Raw genomic sequence first — 24,801 nt, forward strand, 5'->3', positions numbered from 1 at the left:
GGACCAAAAGAAACTGCTTTGCACAGTTATGCTGAAGATTATACAGAGTCCCATGAAGACCAAGAAAAACAGGCAGTTTTCATCCTAGCCACTTCTAAGTGAATTATACTTCATGCAACATCACTGGAGAAAGTCAAGAAATTAATGGCAATCTTCATTCTCCATAAGAGCACAGGTATTTATTTATTTATTTATTTATTTCCAGAAATCCACTGAAAATATAAAGACGTAGATGTAGAAGACTACAGACTTCATCAAATCTTTAACAAGATATAAAATGGGATGCAATCCAACCAAGAACGACAAGTCAAATTAAAGGTTACCAGTGGAATTAGAAAAAGAAAGGCGCGTCTTCTTACTAACATTTTCCAGATTTGTCACAAACTTCATTGGGCATCAGACCTCCTGTGACAAAAGAGGCTGAAAGTAGTTATTCTGGGTGAACTGAATTCCATTGACACAACTCTTCATTTTGACAGCCAAGAAAATAGATGACATAACCCAGTGAATCTTATGACTAATAAGTAGAAATCAAAGGTCGTGGAAAACATCAATCTGGATCACAGCACACTGTAGAAGAAACCTTAGGAGCTAGTGTTGAATTCAATTATGCAGACAGTATGAAAGATATGAGTGACAGCTGCCACTGTAAGAACACCAGTGAGTGAGGCATTTCTCCTTTTGAAGGGGAAATACTGAAATCAAGTATATTCAGCTCTTTTCTGGTCTTTTACTAAGTGTTATTTTGCATGAATGACAGTAATAGAGCAAAAGAGTTCAGCCTAAAGGAAGATCTTTACCAGTGGATTTTACTGCCACTATATAAAGTAATAGTGGTAAGTATAACAAAAAATTGTTATAACAAAAGAGGCACAGCCACATCCTGCTTTACAAGTGAGGAAGTTAGCTGTCCTTGGGTGTATGGGATTTCTCTGACACCTCTTTAGGCCTTGAAGATGCAAAATATGGCTTTCTGAGAGAATTTCAAGGAAAAAAAGAAAAAAGTTGGGTTTAGAAGGCCTCTCTACCACACAATAAGCCTAGAGGACATTTTTCCAAATCAACAGTGTGAGCAAATTAATGAGACTGACCCAGTTCATTCAGAAATACAACTATGCTCAAACTGACTTTCTCAAAACAGATGAAGTTACCGTGGAACAAAAATGTGAAATTCCAGCTTGCAGAGAAAAATAAGAAACAGTCACAGTTCCTTTTATCTTTTCTCAAAATGACCACTGTGCAAGGTCAGAAGACAAAATGGGCTGTAATCAATTTTTAAGTACGAGTTCAAATATCATAATCACAAATGGAAAAATAAAGTACATTTTAAAACTCACATCAGTCCTTTGTGATTTCTTAGTATATCGTGTTCTCGGAATGCTGTGCTTTGGAACATTATTCCCTCAATAAAAATAGATAAACAAACAAACAAACAAGCAAATAAACAAATAAAGGCAATCTACCTGGAGCATTTACTCAATAGTTTTACTTCATATTTTAGCAGGGTTTTACTTATTCAACCATCTAGTAGTCTAGTAGCAGGAGACATTGTCCTGGATGGGATGGAATGTGTCTTTGTGTTCTCTATTGATAGCTGCAGTGTACAGTAGCTTTTTAATTTGAGATCTCAAAGAAATGAGAAATGACATTGTGAAGCCTTGCATTGGTGGAGAAAGGAAGGCCAGCTTGAATTTCTTTTGTCTTATGATGTTTCCTATGTGTGATGCCAGTATGTTTTTTCAGTATATGCCAGCACCTACCTTTAGGGTACAGACTAGTGCTGCAGGTACCGTGGGGATTTTGCCTTGGAAAAGTAATATGACGTTATTATCTACCTGTGTGACATGGTGTCACCTGTGCGACATGGTGTAGGGAACCTGCTTTGGCAGCACATACAGCAAAATGTGTAACAAGTACAGAAAATAATAGACAGATAATTTTTTTGTGTGTGTGATTTTGAATTCAATTCACACTGATGTCCTGCCTGACTTCTTTTTGGAAGGAGGCCATCTCTGGAGCCAGATGGCTTGAACAACCAGTGTCTCTACTAAAAACATGAAGAGTAACAATCATAGACAACAGGAAAAGAATCAGTAGATACCATCACATAAAGTCTAGTAACATGGCCTTGAGAAAAATCCAGAAGGAAAATTTCAGTGCTAAAAGTATTTGTGGAAATCTTGAACAAAGAAATAATCCCTGAGCCTGTACTTCCTCTTCTTTTCTGAAAAACAGTTGCATACATTATAAGCTTATTTGCAAAGAAACACATTGTATTTTTTCATCTCTTCCTTCCCATTAAAAACAACAAACAGACAAAACTTTATAAAAATAGAAAGTCACAATTAGTCTTCCTGGAGATCTAATGGGTTGTCATCTTGATGTTAAAAAAGTCAGGGAGTGGGTGTTGCCATTGACATACTCTGTTTCACCAGAAGAAATGCAACTCGAAGTCTATTTTTAAATGAGCAAAGCCTACTTTTCAGGATATGGCATTGTACATGTTTGTACCATAACTGATAATTAGAAAATTTAATATACTGGAGCTGCAATTTGATATTATAACAAAATTGCAGGATTTGTTAATAAACTACATCAGGTGACATTTTTTTCCTCTGTTATTATAGAACCATAGAATCATAGAATTATAGAATTGCTCGGGTTGGAAAAGACCTTAAAGATCAAGTCCAATTGCAACCTAACCGTACTGCCCTAACTCTAACAAGACTGCACTAAATCATGTCCCTGAGCACGACATCCAAATGGTTTTTAAATACATCCAGGGATGGTGACTCAGCCACCTCCCTAGGGAGACTATTCCAGTGCTTAACAACCATTTCTGTAAGGAAGTTTTTCCTCACACCAACCTAAGCCTCCCCTGGCACAACTTAGTACGTTTCCCCTCATCCTATCACCTATTAGCTCATAAGGTATGTAAGCAAATATCTAATATAATGAACACGAATAGTTGCAATGCCACATTTTGTTTCCATATTTGAATTCATTTGGGTTTCTCACATATCTGCTTGCATATCCATTGGTGAATCAAGTATCATAAAAAATGTTTGCTTTCTCACTGTTTGGAAATGTATAAACTCTTTAATAGACATGTTTTTGGGAAAAAAAAAAAAGAAAAAAAAAAAGAATAGGTCAATCATGTGTTATTCTAACTCATTTTAATGAACGTTAAAGTCAGAAACCAGTATTTAAGTTCACCTTTTCTGACTCAGTCATGTGCACAACTTTTACTGAGGGCCCTACAGCAGGATTAAAGGTATGAATTAGGCCATTTTACATTCCATGGGGAAAAAAAAAAAGAAAAGGAGAAAAAGAAACTATATGACACAATACATTGCAGGAAGAACAAGTCAAAATGGGCCCTTCTGTATGCAGGGCATTGATGAAAGCCTTCTTCCCCTCTGAGTGGCCACAGCCTTCATTTCTGTCCTTTCCCACTCGCCCATTCTCTTGGAGGACACAGCTATAAATCACACCTGCTTTGTGGTAATGGCACTGATTTGAGAGGTAATTCATCTGAAATTGCTCTGATTCATTCAGTTCAGTTACTTGTGACTCCAGCAAGTCCTGTTTCATCACTTCAAAGAAGAGAGTGATCAAAGAAAAGATAGGACTAGTAAAAATGAGTGCCTGTGACTGCAGATTTGGTCCTGAAGCCTTGGCTGACTCTAGCATGATTATTTCCATTTCTCACTATGTTTTGTTTTTTTTTTTTCTTCCTGCTATCCTGTCTTGCCCACAAGGAAGCAACTGTAGACACTTATACACAGCCTAGGCCAAGTTTAGGCAGTAGCCAAAAGATTTATTTTCCTCCATGTTTTTGGGAGAAGGGGAGTTTCTTCAGTGAGAAAAAAAGAAGCCAAATAGCTTCTCCTATTCTCCATGGTGTAAGAGCTGGGTCAGACCTGAAGTCTATCTGCAGTTTTGAGCTAGTTCCAGTTTCCTTCTGTATCTTTCTGGAATCATGATTAGGGAAGTTGTGTGACCCATTGGAAAGGCTGAGTTATTTCTTCTGGGTCACCAATTAAGTGTTTGACCTTCCCTCCCTGGAAGTCCTTCCATCAGGCCCAGAATGCATTCCTTGACAGGGATGCAGCCAGTCGCAGGCTGTCTGATGGGACAGAGCTTTGGCAGAGAGGGATTTGGAAGAGGTCTCAGAATTGCTGCTTTAACTTCAGTGTCTTACCCTTGGTCCCACCTGATCTGTGTCATGTACCATGCCTAGACATGGTCTTTGATGGTCCATACCCTCACCTGGGGACTAACCTCCCACTTGACCTTGACTCTGACCCATCCCTACAGCCCTGCCCAACCCTTCCAAGACGTATCTGACCCTAGCTTCCCTCACCAGCTCCAACCCAGATCCCTATCCAAGGAGCTATGTCCAGCCTTGGCCTGTCCCCAGGGAGATGCCCAGTGCCCAGCTCCTGGCTGGGGCAGTGGGACAGGATGGGCAGACAGGCCCTGACTGGAGTCCCTATGGCTCCCTGCTGCTTCCAGCTCTCAGGGAGATCCCTTATTCACTTAGGGAAGGAAGTCAGTGCTGCTTTTCTCTTCTCCATGCTGATCTTCTAGAGACCTGACGGCAAAAGATGCACAAATTCACATGCAAGACTGATTTGATTGTTAGTGAGCACAAATTGACCAGTACTGATTCAATTTCTTTTTAAATACATCTTGCCATAAGCGCTCACCCAGCTCAACAGCCACGGTTCATGTTGACTAACCAAGAGCTTTGGTGAAGCTATATTTAAAGTCTGTGCATGTAACTGCTTGCATTTTATCACATTTGACAGTTGTCTATAGGTTACCTTTCTGCTTTATACGTTAACATAACCTTCGCTATTCAAAGCTTGTTTCAAACAGGCTCTGGTATAGTTGAATGAGGCGGCATATTAAACTCCTTAAAGTTCAAACCCGCTCCTTTAAGAAAGCATTTCTGATGTGGTAGGTCTGAAAGCATTTCTGTTGTGTTAGGTCCAAAAGTATTCAGGAAGCATATTTAAAATCTCAGACACTACATACTCATCTATGCCAGAAACATTCCCCAGTGTAGTTCACAGCTAAGAAGCTTTGCAGTAACTGTCTTTGGCTGCAGGAATGAAGTAGGCCCAGAAAAAAATCTCTGAAGATACTATTTGCACTGTTCTATTTAGTAGCAGCCAACAGAACAGGCCATAGGTTTCCTATGCTGGCTGGAGCATGCGATCCATGAACATGTAGCCATCTCTATGGCTGCATGAAACATTTCATGCAACAGCCAGACTCAGTTCTTCAGAAATACCCTCCCATGGAAAACCCCAATACCTCCAAAAGTAAAACAGACATGTGAAAGACCCATTCTCACTATCCTCATCTGCATAGTCTTCCTGGCAGACTACTTGGTAGATAGTCACTGATAGATTCCTCAATTCTTAGAACTTCCTTTACTGTGATCATGACAGAAAATCCTTACTGAAGGACTATTTCTAGATGGTCTGCATACATAAAGATATAGGTACAGAAACCCCAACACAGAAGTAGAATACTCACATTATTTAGTGATTTCAAACAGTTTCTAATTTAGCAAGAAGACTCCAACATACACAACTGGAACTTTGCAGCCATTACATTTCCTTCGGCATACCATGAATGGGAAGTAGGAATGGAATGTACAGCTCCGGTATAAGCAACATTGACACTGGAACATAATTAAACACCAAATACATCCATTTTCAAGTATAATAAAGGCATAAAACACCTAACTTGTACTCAGAATCCCAGAAGGGAAAAACTGCTTTCACAACATCTTTTATATACAGGGTAGACCGTTGTACTTTATATAGTAGAGCTTTCTGATATAATCTTTATGTTTTTAAACGGCAAGATAGCTTAAAGCATCTTCAGAGTTTATCCTCTTCAGAAGCTTTTTCCAAAGGCAAATTAAGCCTAGAAATAAGGGATAAAAAGTGACCTGATGGCACCTCACACATGTCCTGTAATGTGTCATCAGTAGTCCTGGTTTGTCTGACTTCTTCAGTAAAAAATCCAGTAATAAAGAGTTCACAGACTGCTGCACTTACTTATTCAGGTCCTGAGCCATTTTAATCACTACACAATGTTTTCTAATCTTCAGAGATCTTGTTCTGGATTTCTGAAGTTTACTTAATTTGCTTTTGTTCTGCATTCCCATCCCCAGTGTCAATAACTTACCAATACTGCTTCATTGAAGTAAATTTTCATATATAAAGGGAAGATTTCATCCCATTTCTTCTTACTTCCTTCAGCTTTTTTAGATTTCTTGCACTATTATTAATTTCCTGGCTTAGCTCTTATTGCATGTTATGCTAGGTCACAGTTCTGTTGAGTGGAGTAATGGCTGGTGGTGTCCTGCAGACAGCTTTTTAGCTAATACACTGCATTCTCAGTGGCATTACCTTACTGTACTATTCCATTCGTAGTCCAAAATTTCCCTCAAAATCTTTTCCTGTGTAGTCAGTATTATCGGCATTTATCAACCATGGACACCTTTTGTAACAAACCAAGAGGTGAGAGAATTCCAGTAGAGCCAAATGTGTCAGTCACTACCAAAGCATCCACCAATCACCAGTAATTCTCTCTAAACCATGCCTCTCAAGAAACATCTAAATGTTCCTTGAATACCTCCAGGGCCAGTGACTTTACCACTTCCCTTGGCAGCCCATTCAAGCACATGACCACTCTTTAGGAGAAGTAGTATTTCTTAACACCCAACCTGAATCTCCCCAGGTGCAACTTGATGCCATTGCCTCTAGTCCACAAGTACCTCTGCATGTATTTTATCAGAGAACAATAGAACAATAAGATGTTTGAGGGAAAAAAAAAAAAAAAAAAAAAAAAAAAAAAAAAAAAAAAAAAAAAAGGAAAAGAATAAAGAAAAAGCAGCTGCATTGTACACAAGTTGCCCCTTTTCCCAGACTTGCAAATTTTTCTTTTATTAAAACAGAATTTAAAGCTTATCAGAGTGAAACTGAATTTAGATTGCATTAGCCAGCTAAAAATGACGTACATATAAATGAATACTGAGCAAGCGGAATGATTTTCTACTGTCTCCCCCTAGGTCAGAGTTTATTCTTCCCCTTTTATTATTGCAGTGTTCAAATGAATTTTGTAGTGCATTTCAAAGCAGATTTTTTCAGCAGCCTTTTCTCTTTCTATACAAATCACACTTCTGCTTTTGTACGTGCACAGCAGAGGGTAGGATTATCCCTGCAAAAACAAGGCAATACATTCTTGTTCAGAAACCTCGCAGAGCTTCAACAGCTTAGAGGATCACAGGTCCAGGATAATGGGAAGGATGGAGATTCTTTAGGTAAGGCAAGATTTGGGTGTGGAATTTCCTGGTCAGAACTTACACATAGGCAATGCAGTGTGTTAATATACAACCCAGAACTCAGAATATAGACACCACATATACTATGTAGATGCATTTGTGTGTATTTAGCTTATAAAACTCGGATGTTTGGCCAAGCTGACAGTGGTCCAGGCTTGTGTCCAAGAACCTCCATAAATCTGAAAACATCTCAGTCATGGTCAGATAAAATCTCTACAAAGAGAGGGTGGTATGCATAGAGAGGTATAGACCCTGGATTCTGTGCTGTTCAGCCAGCCTGACTGTTCCTGCTTTATGTTCTTCTGCACTTCTGAATTACTCTGGTATCTCTTCATTTGTTATTTCAAGAACATGGCAGCTCTTTCACTTGTCGCCACTGAACTTCTGCCATGGACTTCAAGAAATTATTGTTCAGTACATCTTGATATTTCATAAAATCAAGTTAATGTTAAATTCAAAGAAAAACATGTTAAATAAACAATTTTACTTAGGATGACATATAAATCAATAGCATAGAATTTTCAATCAAATCCTGAATTTCAGTTCTCTGAAGATTTGTCATGGGATGTTATTATGCACTTTATCCACATCCATTTTCCAAATAGACTGTTATTGATCTCTGTAGCGATATAAAGCTGTTTGATGCTGTGATTTAAAATACATGAATGCAAGATAACTGGCACACTATATGTTAATGTGTACACAGACCTGTTGTCCACTACATGCCTGCAGTGAAAAAGTAATTCCACCTTTTGAGAAAGAAAAAGTTCAGAGAAGGATACTTACGTTTTACCTTTCTCTTAAAAATGAGTTTTTGTTGATGCAAGTTTGCTCAGCATGAACAGAAAATAGGCAGTAACAGAGAAAATAGTTCCAGCAGGAGGCTAACTAGCTTATTCTGTCCTCTGTCCCCCACTAGAAACAGAAATTTCAAGATGTTTCCAGAGCTGCAAGTATCATGGTCTTGGAGCAAGTTATAGCAGCTTTTTATTTTCTCTATAGTTGTTGTACTTATTAAAAACAAGAACTGTGTGAGTTCAAGCAGAACTGAAGACAAGATTTTCATCTTCTTGAAGGAATGATTCCATTTTCTTCTCTTTAGATGTCATGCCTCCTGTCTTGGCATATTAATTATACCGCTCCACCTGTTTTATTGGCTTAAGTATGTCAAAAGAAGTCAAATATCTTGCACTGAAGAGTTTTAGCAATTAGAGTTTTAAGCTGATTTATTGGAATTGCTTTAATTCATTTAACATCCGAGAATGATGTGGAACTGAGTCAGGGGAGGACCAGGTTGGATGTCAGTAAAAGGTTCTTCACCAGAGAGTTGCTGAGCTCTGGAAGAACACACAGGGTGGTGGTCATTGCAGCGAGCTGCCAGAGTTCAAGGAGTGTTTGAATAATGCACTTAGACACAGGGCTTGAATTTTGGATGGTTTTGTTTGGAGCCCTGAGTTGGACTCAGTGATCACTGTGGGTTTTTCCAACTCTGGAAATTCTGTGTTTATATTGTTCTATGATTCTTTGCTTCAATATTTTCCATCTTTCATCTCAGCCTCCACCCTTCTTCAGTCTGCTAGATTTTAGATGCCTGTGGTAGGCACTTCATTCCTGAAATAATCAAGAGCATCCCAACTATGTATGGGCAGGGCACTCATAACAGTGCAGCCTTAGGATCTGACATCTTCCACATCCTTCACCTCACCAAGGCAGACAAATACCCTCAACATGGCAAATGTGGTGACAGGGCAAGAATTACCCTTACATGCTGCTCAGCATTCCCTATACCCCTATGCACATCCTGATTGAATTCATGTTATCAGCTGTAATTCCTCTAGAACTGCACAGACTAACATCACCAATTCCCAAGCATCCCCAGGGCTGCTTTGAAGCTGCTAGAAGTGGAAGATGTTTGCTTGGCACCTAGCAGGTTGTGGTACCAGGTTGATTCAGGGGCTCCTAGTTCGGAGGAAAGAATCTAAGATAAATAATTATCTGGAGAAAATTGTATGGATGACGTATATAGTTCACACAGAAATGAGTCATTTTCTAGAGACAAGGTATACAGAGTCCTCCCCGAGACAAGTATTTCAAGTTCCTCTTTTCTGCCACCCAGGCATAAACCCTCACACAAAATGTTATTCTTCTCAGACAAACAGGGAAGGAAGGATTGTTTATGCACACATTTTTGTTGCATGTGTGTGTATTTCTGTGTATTTTTTCTTAATCATCTGTGTCCTGTGGCACAAAAAGCTCAGGGATTAGGTTTGGCTTTCGTCATCGGAGGGAAGTGGCATAGAGTGATCTTCCAGTTGGTACTTCATTTCCTTTTGTTACCCCTTACACCATCTACAGTTGTCTTTCTCACTCGCTGGAGTGCTCTTCAATCAGTTTTCATCTGTACACCATTCATTCACCTTTTCTCTCCTCTCAGTTTGCGTCAATTGCCCTAACCCATTCCACTAGTTTTATTCCTTTCAGTCAGGCTTGTCTTGTTCTTCAGCATATGTCTTGTAACTTTCCCAGCTGTTGTTTTTCTTCCTCTTTTTAAGACATTTTCTCTCTCTTTTTTGATTTCCTTCTCAGCCCTATCCAGGACTGTCATTTTTGTATGTCATCCTTCTGTCACTCATACAGGCTACAAACTGCTTTCCCAAACCTGGATTCTACAATAAACTGTACCAGCTGGATTAAGTTGCTGACTTTGAGTAAATTAAAGCGTTTCATGGCAGAACCTCTTTTGCTCTTCTTTGCCCAATATTTAATTTACACATTTGTTGCTCCTTGAAATTAGTATTCTTATTATAACTCCTTTCTCTATTATCCTAAATTCTGCTACCATTTCAGACAAGCTTAGTAATGTAGTATCACAACATGAATTATTTTTAATATATTGCATTTCCAGGCATATCTCAACACAAAATCAGCATCCCCTAACCAAACACAAAGACATGCTGTGTAAAAATTATTCCGGTGTTAGGGTTGATCATATTTCAGCAGTAATCTCTAATAATAAACAGCTATGAGGCTGAGTTATTGCCACAGTTTGCCTGTAACCATAAATCAGTCTCAAAAGATGTTTATTCCATCATATTCTAGTAAGTACCTGAGACAACCCTTGAAATATATTGGAATAATCGGCCTCAGAGACATTCATTCATTCAAACAGGATCAGCTGATGATAACATCCTTGCAGCTACACCATTTATGAACATTCTCAACAAGAATGTCATCTTTTCTGTCATGATCCTTTAAAATATTTATAGCTGTTGTTTTACCACTATGTCAGAGTATTTCCTTGCCCGTTAGCCTATCTCAATACACTTTTCTACTGAATGGTAGGTATCTTGCATTTGAAACTCCTTGGTTAATAAAAGAGAATTTATGGCTAGCAGCTGACTTGGGAATGCATGCTGTAAACAAAGCGGTTTTCCCTTCTGGCTTCCTTACAGATTATTTGAAGCTATTTGACAGCATCTAAGACTTGACAGTCCAGCTATGAAAAAAAAATTAATTACCATTTTACTGTAAAAGGCAGTGGGCAGTCTTCCAGCCCTTTTCCCCGAGGATCTAATAACAAAGGGTCAATATGTAACTCGTGTCATGAACACAGATAGCCCTCATAATGGCTCTTTACACTAAACTAAATTTTACTCTGTCTGAAAAACCTTGAAGGAAATATCTTTACTTGGAATATCAATGAATGCCTGCTGCTGAATTGTTCACCTATAGCCACCATTTCTCAGCTGTATGGTTGCAAGAGAAACATTTCCTCAATCTAACAGCTGAAAACACATTTTTATCTGGCTTCTTTAAAAGGTACAATTTCTTACAAGGTGCATCAGGGGGGTGAGGGCTTAGGTTTGGTGAGACTGAGGAAATGAGAAGCTGTGAGGAAGAACACTTGTAATCTAGAACATAGCATATGCATTTATGAGAAATCCTTGTTCAAGTACCATCACACCTACATGCATGTACATATGCATTTATTTTACAAACTGATTTTTTATATTGTGAGCTAGTCCATCAGACAAGTTTCTGGCAAGATCAGTTTGACATGCTTACCTATCTTTAATACTCCATGATTTCTATTTTCTATTCTACAAATAGCTTTCTCTGTAAGATGCGGTATATGTGAAGTGTATATGAGATCTGGGTGACTTCACTTGCAGTTAGATTATTTTGTACCTCTGAACAAAGTGAATTATGGCCGTCTCCTGCAAGGATTCATAGTAACATCTCAACTTTTTTCCTCTCCCTCAAAGTGAGATTAATCTGATCTTTCATTTATGTCCATCTGATCATCTTCATTTATTCAGTATCACTGAATTCTTTCATTTCTGTATTGTATTTTAACATTAAAGAACAGATTCAGAAGTTACTACATGGGTCTTAGAGAGAAAGTAAAGGCATCATCTTTAAGAAAAATTTCTAACAATAAAAAAATAAAATAAATAAAATAAAAAGGAGCAAAACCAAACTAGTGCAACACGTACTAAATGTACTAAATGAAAGAAAGCTTGGCACAGTGGTAGGTTGCAGGCAGTGAGCTATGGATGAGAATTATCAATCATAGTGCTTTTTTCTTAGCCACCGAGGTTTTAGTCAAATCAGCAACCACTAATTTTTTCAGCTATGTAGAAGAAAAAATAAAATTCTTGCCAGTGAGCTTTGCAGATGTCACAAAAAACATGCAATAGTAATCGAGGAGAACAAGTTTAGCTCTGCAGAAGAGCATGAATCACATGCTAGACTGCGCCCCCATTATAGATGAGAATATACAACACATTTACCAGTGTTTTGGTTTTTTTGGTTTTTTTTTTTAATTATTTATTTTGGGAAACAGTGATTTGGGAGCAAATTTGAGCTGAATGTGAGCTCATAATGTGACTGAGTAGCTAAGATAACTGGCAGTTTTATATCTTAAAGGAGAGAACTACCAAAGAGAAATGTAACATTGTGTTACCACACTGTTTTCTTTGTAATCACTTCATCCATCTGCACATAAGTAACAATGCTAAGATGGTAGGAAAGGTTTACAAAAGAATGATGCAGAATATAAAAAAATAATAATAATAATAAAATGGAAAACATATCTAATTCTGAGAAAACATAAATTCCAACTGTTTAACCTTTGGCAGCACGAATATTTTTCAAACTGTTGAACTAGTCTGATACTTTACAGAACATTATCTTTGTTGTGTTGAGAAGTTGTGTTGACTTCTCACAAGTATCTTCTTTCCTTGTGAACAATACAATGGATGTTTTGCCCTCGAGGAAAGGGGGCTTAACTGTTTTACTTACACCATGATCAAAAGTGAATGCAAGGACCACTACTGTAGAGCAGCTAAGGTACTATCTTGTTACCTGATAGTAACTTCCCAAAAATGCAGCAGCATTCTCAGTGAATTCAAATGTAGGTTAAAAGATGACATATTTAGGAAACTAATTTGAAAACATGGTGGTCCCATTAAATTAACTCAGTATAGCAGCAGGAAGTTGAAGCTGGAAAACCCTTGTGCTGGAGCTTTTGCCAACAGCATTCTCAACTTTCCCAGAACAGGTTCTGGTGGATGAGGTTAATCACATGGATTCATTTTGTTGAGGGATTAGAAATCTGAACCCAACTCTATGTAATATTTTGTCATTGTTTCATAATTATTACTATTGTTATTCCACATAATGACATCATGTAGAATCCCTTAATGCAACCAGCAGAGCCACAGTACTGTCTAATATAGCTTTACTTTTTTTTTTTTTTTTTTTTTTTACTTTGCAATAGAAACTAAATCCTTTCTATTACTTCAGGATACCTGCTTATTCATCCTTCTTTTCTAGCCCAGTTGCTGAAGGAGGTGTTCTATGGTTGGAAGAAAGTGATGTTCATGGAAAGACATGAGATAAACTCTAGCCCCATTGTACTCAGTAAGACTTTTATCACCAGCTTCAGACCTGGATTTCACCAAATATTTTCTTCATGCAAAACTGTATTTCTGTACATCTGTTCATGAAAAGAAAATTAGAAGCATTTCTGAACACTTATTTTTTTGTGAGGAGATGAAAGATTTTCTTAGAAAACAAGGAAAGCAGGCACACATGTACTGATCTCTAGTAGTTTCTGTAACATAAGTGCAAAGCTTTAATCTATTGATTTCTAAGGATGAAAGACACTTTCATGGACAGCTTAGGACTCTGCCAAGCCAATCTCTGCCTGGAACTTTTCAGAATTTTGAAGCTCAAATCTTGAATTTGTATTTAGATATTTCATGTGATTTTTATCAGCAATCATAAACGCTAAACACAGCAATCATAAAAGCTGATTAAACTTCTCCATTTCACCCTGATGGCATGGAATATGGAATTAAATAACTTCTGACAAAAAGGGGACATCGCAAATCTGACATTTGGAGAATAACACCTTTTCTCTGTATTTATATCACTTCAAATAGGTGGTGAAAAATGACTAATTGTGTCAACATTTAAGAACATCATCTTATAGTAATGGCTGGTAGATATCTTTGCTTATACTCTGTAAAGAAATGTCCTGAACAGAAAATATGCTTTACATGAATCCTCCATTTATCAGATTAACAAGTATCAACTAACCAGAGTGCGTAGATATAATGATGCTGTTTGGAGATACAACAGAGGCTGCAATTCCTGCCATAATTAAAACCACAAAATCATCTGTGTCTGAGTCTGGAGATGATAGGATAAATATGGTCAGAACAGCTATGAGTATGCTTTGCTTTCTGGCAACCTGTTAAGCTAATGTATGATATTACTGAAGTAATTATATAATACGCATTAATGTATCTATAGCAAGACAACACTAATTTACTAAAATCTGGAAATATTTGTGAGTAAAAAACAAAACAAAACAAAAAAAAACAAAATAATTAAAAAAATAAGAATAATAATAAAAGCTATTTGATACCCTGATATACCCTTGGTTCTTAATGGTTTTAAATCTGAAGAATGAGAGGTAATTGGGTTGGACAAAAGTTTTAGTGAAATGGACTCATGGTTACAAGATATCTTACAAAAAATGACCTTTCTGCTTTAAATGTGATCACAAATATTCATTTATGAGTTGAGTGTAAAGATAAAGATAAATGTAAAAAAAGATAAGGACACTATCTACATTTACCTACTCTGATCCCAGTTGGCTGCAAAAAGCAGAAGAATCTTCCTGCCACAATGGTCACGATTTTCCAGTACTCCTGGGAACCCATCAGTCAGAGCCCGTTTGATTCCTGGATCATCAGCCTTGAAATTTTTGAACATATCCAGATTTAACTGGCGGTACTGGAAGTACTGAGCCAACAGTCTGAAGGCCTCCATTTGGTGAAACTTCCTGGCTCGGAGAAATCTCAAGATGAAGGCATCATCTGTACGTAAAAACCCAATGTCAGGCCTCGTGATGATCATGTCCCTGACTTGCTGGATATCCTGGTGCAAAATGTCTGGGTTTTCATTCAATTCCAGGCGGGCTTTCTCTATAGTCTCTGGACTAAGTCCAGCTTGTAAATGGGTCATCGCTGCAAAAATATCTTTTCCAAATCCTTGACTTCAGATATTTTAGTAGGAGAAGTGCTGATCCCATTCAATTAATGGTCTGCTGTGACCACGAGCCATTCAAAAGTTTTTTGTTTTCAAGCTGATAGCTAATAAATGAAAGTGAAGGGTTTTTCTTATTCCTGAACAAAGAGTTCACATGCGGTATGGTTCATCCAAAGGAATGTGTTGTTTATTCCACCACTTTCTAAAAGAAAAAGCAAATAGATTATTTTAAAGACTAAACATGTACATAAAGCTTACATAAACACATTTTTGAAATTTAAATAGCAATGAAATTGTTTTGTAGGTTCATTTGTAAGAGGATAGCAGCAAAATAATTTCAGAATGAGTACGGTTAATATAAGATAGTTACTGATATCCTGAATGAATATATTTAATCTGTCAGTAAGGCACTCTTATTAACTGACAATTATATGACATATCATTTTATCACTAAAATACTGTTTGCAAAGTATGACATATAGAAGTATAAGAGTTCCAGCTTTCCATAACACCAAGCCCAGAATGACCACAGTAAAATTAATAGTAATTTCTTTCAACCATTAAGAGAAGCAACATTTCAGCTTCTTAAATTTGTACATTTGCATACCTGCAAAAACTGAAAAGTTGCTTTGCATGTTTTTATCACCTTTTCTGTCAGCCTGTAGCTTTCCTTGAATGAGACCCTGAGTTACCCATGAAACTGCCATAAAAATAAAGCAGAACTCCACCAACAACAGGGATGTTTTCCGCTTGGTAAAACCACACCAAAATATTTCCCGCTGAGACTTAGACTATCTTCATAGGAAATTTCCCATGTATAAATGTTGGATGTATCTAATCTGACAGAGTTGGTGTTTTAGTTGCGTTTGATGCCAAACACTTGTCTTCAGAACCTTGTAGTTCAAACACCTAGTTCTGAATTTTGTTTTTATTCTTGTACTTTACCTTGAATTTGTTTTTACGAGTATTAGAAGAAGAGCTGTTTAAGCTGTTATGTACAAGCAAAACGATACAGTGAGTCCCTTACATTTCAGTGACATAATTAGCAAGAGGCTGTCATCGAAGTCTGTGTAGTTACACTTGTGTGAAATAAGATCAAGGTCTGTTCCTCTGTGAAATGTGCGTGAAGGAAGATCAAGATCCATCCAATACTTTAGGCATCACAAAAACAGACAAGCAAACAGAAAAATGCCATTGCCTAACTCATTTATGTCTCTCAATAATTTCTAGAAAAAGAAAAAGAAAAAAAGAAAAAATGGATTTAAAAATTAAAAGGGAATTCTTGAGTGAAAGATACTCTTTATTGTATCTGAAGAAAGCTGTTCGGAAAATCACAAATTATTTATAATGCAAACACTGTTCTATTCTACTGCTCCCCTGGGTTCAGCACTCTCATATCAAACCAAGGGGACAGCAGCAGCCAGGGCACTTCTTTGTCAGAGGTGCTCAAGGTTACATTGCAGGTCCTTGAAGTTAATTAGCATAGGGGAAAACCAAGTCCTCTGTTATATGGGCTTCCCTGTCACTGAAATAAATTACATTTTAAATACCATATCTATAGCCCCCAAATCCTTAAATTTGAATACAGTGTTTCTGCATATTTGCTTACAGGACATGTGTGGCGAAGGATAAGAAAAATCCCCCCAAATACTTTCATTTAACAGCAACAGACATGTAACTTATCAATAGGTGATACAAAAGGGAGTTTGTTAAGCGGCTTCTTTCTGTATTCACTATGGAGCTGAAGACTCTCAGAGCTACCTGCAGGATAGAGCGTCCAATGATTTATTATCAGCCTGGGACAAAGAAGGAAAAGGCAGAGACAGGAGGAAATAAGGCTGCCTGCCTTTTACAAGCCTCTACAGAGTGTGAAAGACTCCAGAGAAACATGCCCTGAAGTCCTGAGGGGCTAATCTATGGATGCAGGTTGCTAAACTGCTACATAAATATGGATTACATTAAAGCTGGGTTGCATACACACACACACAAAAAGGATGTTTTCCTTTTGCCTTTATGAGCACAAATTAGGATAACTCTGCTGGTATTAACAGAATTCTGCTGATGTAAAATTGATGTAGAGCATGGGAAAATCAGGCCAATTTTCTGTGCTTATATCTCAAATTAATGGTGGCATTAGCATTTTACTGCATAAATCATGCTCTGTGTTAGAATCATCTCCACAGAGCTAGTTAGGTGTACTTAAGCGTGACACTGTCACTGGGGTAATGCAGTGCCCAAAGGCACCTGCTTGTGCTCGAGGGTGCTTGGCAGAGGAGAGGTGGAAGAAGGGAGATGATGTGGGGGCTGTGTCAGCTCAGGATCAGCCAGTATGAATTTGAATGTGAATTTGGAACCACTGTGACTTGTGGCACTTAAATGTGACCTCAGTAGTTTCACAGTTTTTGTGACAGTATATGGGAGGAAAATCATGCCTTGCTGAGCTCCTTTTCAGACTCCCACTTCTACTAAGACTCTTCTTTGGAAATGAGGAAAATTACTGAAAGGTTAACTGCAATCTTCTCCAGAAGGAAATAGAGATAGACAAGGAAGAAAAGTTCAGCCCTTCAGATTTCCTCATAGGGTTCTCAAGCATTTTGTGTCAAAAATGATGTTATTATCAACAACTTTTCTACTGTTTCTACTTCACTTAAATGCATCAGCACCCTTCATCCCCAGGACAAACCTGAGGTGAAAGAGTTATAGTGATTTCATGTCAAACTTTGTTGCCTAAAAAAAAAAAAACAACAAAAAAAAAACAAAAAACCAACTTCAGTCCAACAGAAGAAATATTGTTAAATGTATTTCAGAGATTTCAGGTAGTGAGTTGAGCTACAGCATGTATAGATTATCCTCATTAACAGCTGAAACAGACTTTGAGCTAAAATGCTTTACTGGCACAATGCTATATATTTCAAAATAAACCAAAATGTATACAAATATTGTTCTTTCTGTCCGAATGACAGCACAGATTGTGGGCTAGTAGTTCTGTCTGGCAACCTTGACTTAAAGGTGCTTGATTTATAATGAGTGACTTGGTGCTCCCTTTGTTTACCCTGAGAACAAATTTAATGTTCTGTAACTACCCAGTTTAATTGTTACTGTACTTTCTCAAATGGTACTGATTTATACTGATTCCCAAAGGTATAGCAGAAGTGTCTTCTATCTTCTCCATTTTCATCCCCTCCCACACATGGCAGTTTCTTCTTCTTATCTGGTGTTTTGTATACTCCTATCCATCTGCCAGTTTTTCAGGTATTTACATCTTTGTTCTGCTTTTTTTTTTTTTTTTTTTTTTTTTTCCTTTTTTTCCCCCCCTCAAATGAATCAGAGATTCATAGAATGATTTGGGTTGGAAAAGACATTAAAAATCATCCATATTTGTTGTAATCACAACAGCTGTTTTCTGTGTTGTGACTCTTAGTTCCCAAGGTACTATTTGCTCTCTAAATGTCTTACAATAAATAATTCTTCCAAAGGAACAAGTCTCAGCTTTAAACAAGGAAAGATAATTAACAGAATTTGAAATGCAGCTTATTAATAGAGTAAAAACAAGGGGAAACTTCACCAAAATTGTGGTGACACATACCATTTCAGTGTATTTGTTTTCAAGAGAATGACAAGGAACAAAAAGCATGCTTAGGTTGAAAACAATATTGTAAATTGGTTATGATTTTCAGATAAACAGTTTATAATTTTTGCCTGACTCTCGGAAATGTCTTACTTAACAAAAAAAAACAATAATTATTAACTAAAATTAAGGTAATGTATTAAGGATGTATCCTCATAACACTATCCATTCAAAGGTCTTAACATGTTCTAGTACTCTCTTCAGGATCAGCATTCAACACTTATTTGCCCTATATCACCCGGATAATTGGCCAAAACTGTATGCAGTGGTGATGATGCTTATCTGAACCATTTCATTCTTGCCCACTTTGCCTACAACATCATTTGCCTCTTGAAATATTGCACTTATTTCCATTTGTCTCTTCTCTGTCCACTTCAATCATCCATTTTTAGAAACTTCTGTCCATTCCATCCAAAGATGTGCATCAGGTGAATGTTCATTTCTATAGCTTTCAAATGAGGAAGGCAATGACCTTTGATCCTCACCTGGCGTTAATAGTCACCACTGTTATGATTTGTCTCATTATGTAATTTCTAATTCCTAGCATTCATATGCATACTAGATGATAAAGTCATGCCAGAAAAGAGTGGGCTGAGAGGGTGGGAAAATGGTAAGATAGAATGATTTCATTTCAGTGTGTGGGTGTAATCTCAATAAATTGCTTTTAAAAAAATTTTTAAAAAATGATGTTAAACTATGAAAAACATCTTTGGGCTGTATTCTGCTTAGCAAGTATTATTCCCCAGGGCAGGATGAACCCATAGCTGAGCTCATAGAAGTGGATTCCTTGGCACTATAAAGTCTTTGGTAGTCTAAGTAGGAACCCGAACTGTAGATTGGGTGCTCAGACATAAAAAGGGCTGTACCCTGGCTACATGAATTAATTTCAAAAAAGGAATGACAAAATCTGACTCTTTCTTGTCCTTGACTGCAGGATCTTGGCATCTGCCTCAGCTAGTGGTGAAAAGTAATGCCCTGAGTGATTTGCCTGAAGTCATCGCAGACACATTTCACAGAGCTGGGAATAGAGCATATGTCCCTTGAGCTGCAAGCATACATGTTAACATCTGGGCAATCTTTCCACTTTATGAATAATGTTCCACACCATGAAAAAAATGTGAAACCTTTTTTGCACACTAAGAAATGAGGAGGTAGACTGCATTGCTCCCTGTTTCCTCAGTGTAAGGAGAAACTTTAGTAACACAATCTGAACCCAAAATGAATATAATCTCTTTAGGTGTTTCCAAGAGCAGCCACTGCTTCCCAAACTCATAGCCTGACAGCTGCACAAATTATTCACACCTCTTTCTTCCCTGTGGGATGCAAATCTCCCAGTGAATTAGAATGGATAAAATGTTGCAGACCTTTCTACCTGAAGGCCTACTGCTCCTGTACACCTTGGCTAGGGAACTGTTGCTTCTCTTCGGTATGAAAATAGGAGATATTTGTGACTCTAACAGCTGTGTGGGGAATTTGATCGTTCTCACTCCTTCCTGGGTTATGATCTCCTTGCCGAAGAGCAAAACCTAACATTTCCTCTAGTTCAGTGAATACAATACATCACACAACCCTATTTCCCTCATATTACAGACTTCTTGTCAGCTTGAGTCAGTTACAGGTTACCCTTGGGCCACATCTATCTGTCCAATAGTGGTAATTTAGCCATGGCTCAGCACAAAACATGGCAGCAACTCAGCTGATCCTTGTAGCTCTGCTTGCCTGTAGGGCAGGCATGCTTGCAACACTGGCCTGCAGCTGTCCTGCAGATGCTACAAACTGATGGGCATCAGGAGGGACAGACAAGGTTGTCCAATAGATGTGAAATAGATTGCCTCACTATTTTCTGACACAAAATTGGAAAACTTACTGTCAACATGCTGAGGATGGGAACTCAGAGAACTTGTAAATAATAATAAAAAAAAAGATAAGCAAATTAGTGGTGAATTAAATAAGATTGCTTTAATCGATTTCCAGAACACAATTTTAAAGCTTTATATTTTCACCAACTACAGATAAACTGCTAATCCCTATGGGAATGTGACATCTGACCTGTGGCATGTCAAAAAGTATCAGGCTGCTTGGGAATTCCATGTTAGTCATGAACTGGAAGTGTCACCATCCAAAAAAAAAGGCATCCTGGCCACTAGTGAGAAAGAAATCACTTTGTCCGACTGTATAGAATCTTCTTTCAGCAGAAAAGATCAGTGGCGTGTAAAACATGAAATCGAATCCCCGAGCATGATAATTAAGATATGAGGAGAAATTGATAGCGTGGGATGATAATCCTGGTGCCTGAAAACTCCTTAATGCACTGTAGAAATAGTATTATGACATCTGTATAAAGATATACAGAAGAAGGAAAAAATAAATAGTCAGGACATTTAGTTCTACAACTGTAATAATGTGAAGTTTATCAAATTGCATGGGAGTTTTGCTATACCTTATAAAAGTTGTGTTCCTTTACAAATACTAAGTTCCACAGCTGTGTATTATTGCCCTGTCAGTAGTAAACTTAGTTCTTCTTTACACACTATGACTGAGAAAGGCATCTGCCATTCTGTAAGGTGGCAGAAAGAGGAAAGGAAGAGAGGAGGAAAGGAGAGAAAAGAATGTGGGAAGATGAATGGAAGGAAGGAAGAAAGGATAGATGGAAAGCAGAAAGGAAGGAAGAAAGAAATTGAGGAAAGATGTAACTGAGGGGGCAGGGAGGGAAAAGACAAAGTGGGATTTCTGCACCCAAGGATCCATGTAATTTTACTATGCTTTTTTCCCTCCACATCTACTCAAGCAGTAAAAATGTGGATCTGCACATTTCTTCTAACACTGTCAAAATGAAGTTTAATGCAATTTGATAATACCTTGTGCATGCAAACATACTAAAATTAAGAAGTTTATTTCTACAAATCCTATTAACAATAATAAAAAAAGAGCTTTTAGAAATTCTTAGGCAAATTCCTAAAAGCAGTAATAATATCAACATGTAAAGGATTTATATATATCTGCCATAAACTATGTGAAATATTGCTCAGTGAATTCTCCCTTCCATAAAAGACTGATGTTCCTACCTATTTCTTATTATCTGGTTGTCCCATTATGCTTGTTTATATGCTATATACCACATCTGTGGGATAGGAGGGAAAAAAACACTAATTTGCCAAATATTAGCAGAAGTACTTCAGTAGCTCCTCATTTAGATAAAAAACAAAGCTGTGCTTATGCTCCTTAGTTTGCAGGGAATACTCTTTTTATGAGGCTGATAACTTGTATTCTCACTGACAGGGCCCTCTTTAGAAATACAATGAAGCTGTTGTTACGTATTTCGTTGCAATGCTTTCCATGTTCAAAGCACAGAGTTTATGGAATTATGGCTCGTTGTGATGGGGCTGATTCTGCAGTCCCTCTATTGCCAACTGCACTGCTTACGCCTACTCCGTAGCTCTCTGTGTTACTCGGCATAAGAGAATCTGGGTCTCTGCACCAGATGTGGTCAGAAATGATGAAATAGTAAGGCAAGTATGGCAAGGTTTTAGAACAAGTTATGTTATTGTTTTGCATATATCTTACAAGAGTCTAATCTTTAGAAAAATTCTCAATGCTTTGCAAATCCAGATGAGTCAACAAAATTCTGAAGATAATCAGTGACATCACATAGCAGATACTTAACAGACCTGATTGTGCTGACAACATGAGCTGTCCATATGAACTTCATCGTGGGGTACAGACTGCAAAGCAGGGAAAGATCTATGTGGTCATCTGATTTATCACTACACAAAAAAAAGAAAATCCTTACCTTTGCTATACAATACTTGACATAATACTGTTACATAATCTGTCATTTAGATGTTGGCATAGCATTAATTTTTCTTACTGGAGAAAATCCGTGTTACCATCTGATTACTCAGAAAGCACATGAAAGCAGCCTTTCTGTAATTTAATTTTTCTTTCCAAATACAATCCAGTCACTGTTTAGTGATGGACAACAACTAACCATCTGCCCCTTAACTTCATTATTCCTGGAGCTTGTTTAGATTTAGGAATCAGCATTTTTAAACTGAAAGCTCCTTTCTTCCTATGACCTTCTTCAACCCCCCTTCACCCTCACCAGGATTATACCATTGCAGGCATAATTAAAGTCAAATCAGTAGCATGCATGGGGATTCTCCAGCAGTTATTTTCTTTGTATTTATTTTCTGCATTAAACCCTCCTTGAAAACACTTGCTGCTTGCAAAACCAAAACTTAGTTCTTGACTCCCTCCAGCAAAGGGTTCATGGGGTAAGCATGATTCACCCTACTTCTTCACTGCAGACATTATTCATCACCGTTTGCCTCTGGTAAAGCTGAACATTTGACTAACCCTGAACATTTTCCCTTCCTTTAATCTCTCATCCCCTTCTGGTTTGAATGTACCTGGTCAAAACAGGGATCAATTTGTTGAGAAGCAACAGTCTCTGCTTGTACTTCTATCCCCCTGTACTTAGTTAGGGTCTCAGCAAATTAACTCCCAGTTTTAACCCTCCCCTCTCCATTCCTCTCACTTCTCATCTGCTCTGAAATTGGACGTAGTCTTTCCTTTCCATCTTGTACTCTTTCCCCTGCTTGATCAGTTTCTGGGGAGTTAAGTACTTTTTTTTTTTTTTTTTTTCCTAGTTCTCATAGCCTCCTCCAGAGCTGATGATGAAGAAGCAGGGCAGGAGGGGAAGATGGGTGTGAAAGAAAGGAAACAGAAATATGGGCTGGGAGGAAAGGAGGCAGGGAAGCAAATCAAGGAGGAGAGTAGATCGGAGAGGCAGAAAGCAAGAAGGCAGAAAGCAGAAAGGCAGGGCAATAAGGACAGGAGGCAAAAGAGACAGTGTAGGTGGGAGTCAGAAAGCAGGGAGTGGATGGGATTCAGGAGAGGAAAGGGAGGTAAGGAAGTAGGGCAGGCAGGGCAGGGCAGGTATCAGACAGGGACGAGATGCAGGGCAGATAGGGAGCAAGGGAGGGAGGAAGAGAGGCAGGACAGGCAGCTTAGGGAGATGGAGGAGGCAGGGAACAGGGAAACAAGGCAGGCAAGGGAGGCAAGCTGTGGAGGCAGGAGACAAGGAGATGGCAGTGAGCAGTGGAATGAGGCAGGCAGGCAGAGGAAAAACGGGCAGTAAAGGCAGGAGAGGCAGGAAGCAGGAGGCAGGGCAGGCAAGGAAAAGGGCAGATCGAGAGGCAGGCAGGGTGTAGGGCAGGTAGGCAGGGTGTAGGGCAGGTAGGCAGGGTGTAGGGCAGGTAGGCAGCAGGCAGGAGCAGGGCAGGGCCAGGAAGGGAGCAGGCAGGGAGAGGCCCCTGCCCGCAGCGCGGCGGGGCTGCGGCCGGAGCTGTCCGCCCAGCGGTGCTGAAAAGCCGCAGCCCGGGCCCGGAGGCGCGGGGGAGGGACGGGAGAGAGGAGAGCCGCCCTGCCGCAACCCGAGAAAAGACAAATCCAAATACCTGCACAGAGCCAGGCAGCCTGCCTCGGGGCGGCGGGGGGCTGCGTGGGATGTTTGGGGTTTTTTTTCCCCCTGTAGGTGTCCTTGCCGTTGAGCTGGGTGGGTGAGAAAGATCTCCCGGCTCCTAGGTTCAGGCTCAGATCTCTCTAGAAAACTGTGAATGAGCGAGCGCCAGCTCCACGGGGCTAGGATTTTTTTTTTTTTTTTTTTTTTTTTTTTTGGTAGGAGGCGTGTGCACCAAAGCCTGGGTCCTTCCACTCGGAGGCTGCCGTCCCCCTGGGTCCTAAGCCCTCCTGCCGCCTGCCCGACTGCCTCCCGGAGCTCCCGGCTCTCCCATGCTGCGGGATCGGTGCGCCGCAACCGCCGGGGGAGTGGTGACAAAGGAGCCGCGGGCTGCTGACAGTCGGGGAAGCAACAGCACAGCCCGTCCCCGAGAGCTTAGTGCGGGCTTTCACCTGGTGGCATGGTCTTCGCTGACGTTATTTCTCGCATCGCCTCTTCCGAGACAAACTCTGGGAGAGCACAACCTCCTGCGGCATTTACAGCAGCCACAGAAAGGGTAATCTTCATGCATTATAGATGGTCTGTCTTAACGAACATGGCAGCCTGGGTTTGTAAGAGAAGTTCTTCTGGGTCAGACTACAGGTACACCTAGCTCAGGACACTAATAGCAGCCACAGAGAATGTCTAGTGAAGAATATAAGAACAGATAAGTGCTCTCTCAGCCCCTCTCCTAAACACTTTTAAGCTCAAGGACTTTCCCCATCAATACTGTGTCTGTGT

At 39.0% G+C, this 24,801-nt stretch overlaps 1 protein-coding gene across 3 annotated transcripts in view; it reads right to left on the reverse strand.

Annotated features, from left to right (window-relative positions):
- The window catches only part of CLVS1 (clavesin 1), a 91,920-nt gene extending 67,490 nt beyond the window's left edge, over positions 1-24,430 (reverse strand). Inside the window, exons 1-3 of one of the 3 annotated variants that reach the window (XM_085539526.1) lie at positions 24,020-24,364; positions 22,229-22,324; positions 14,520-15,134 (exon numbers count right to left, since the gene is read on the reverse strand). In XM_085539526.1, coding sequence (XP_085395652.1) covers positions 14,520-14,908 — 389 coding nt within the window. In that variant the 5' untranslated portion in view covers positions 14,909-15,134; positions 22,229-22,324; positions 24,020-24,364. Of the gene's footprint in view, positions 1-14,519; positions 15,135-22,228; positions 22,325-24,019 lie in introns of all 3 variants that reach the window. The other 2 variants (XM_032442739.2, XM_015855663.3) reach the window with 2 other exon arrangements.
- Between the last annotated feature and the right edge of the window lie 371 nt (positions 24,431-24,801).

This window comes from Coturnix japonica, chromosome 2 (genome assembly GCF_054131305.1).
Source record: "Coturnix japonica strain WE chromosome 2, WE-NBRP24, whole genome shotgun sequence".
NCBI lineage: Eukaryota > Metazoa > Chordata > Aves > Galliformes > Phasianidae > Coturnix > Coturnix japonica.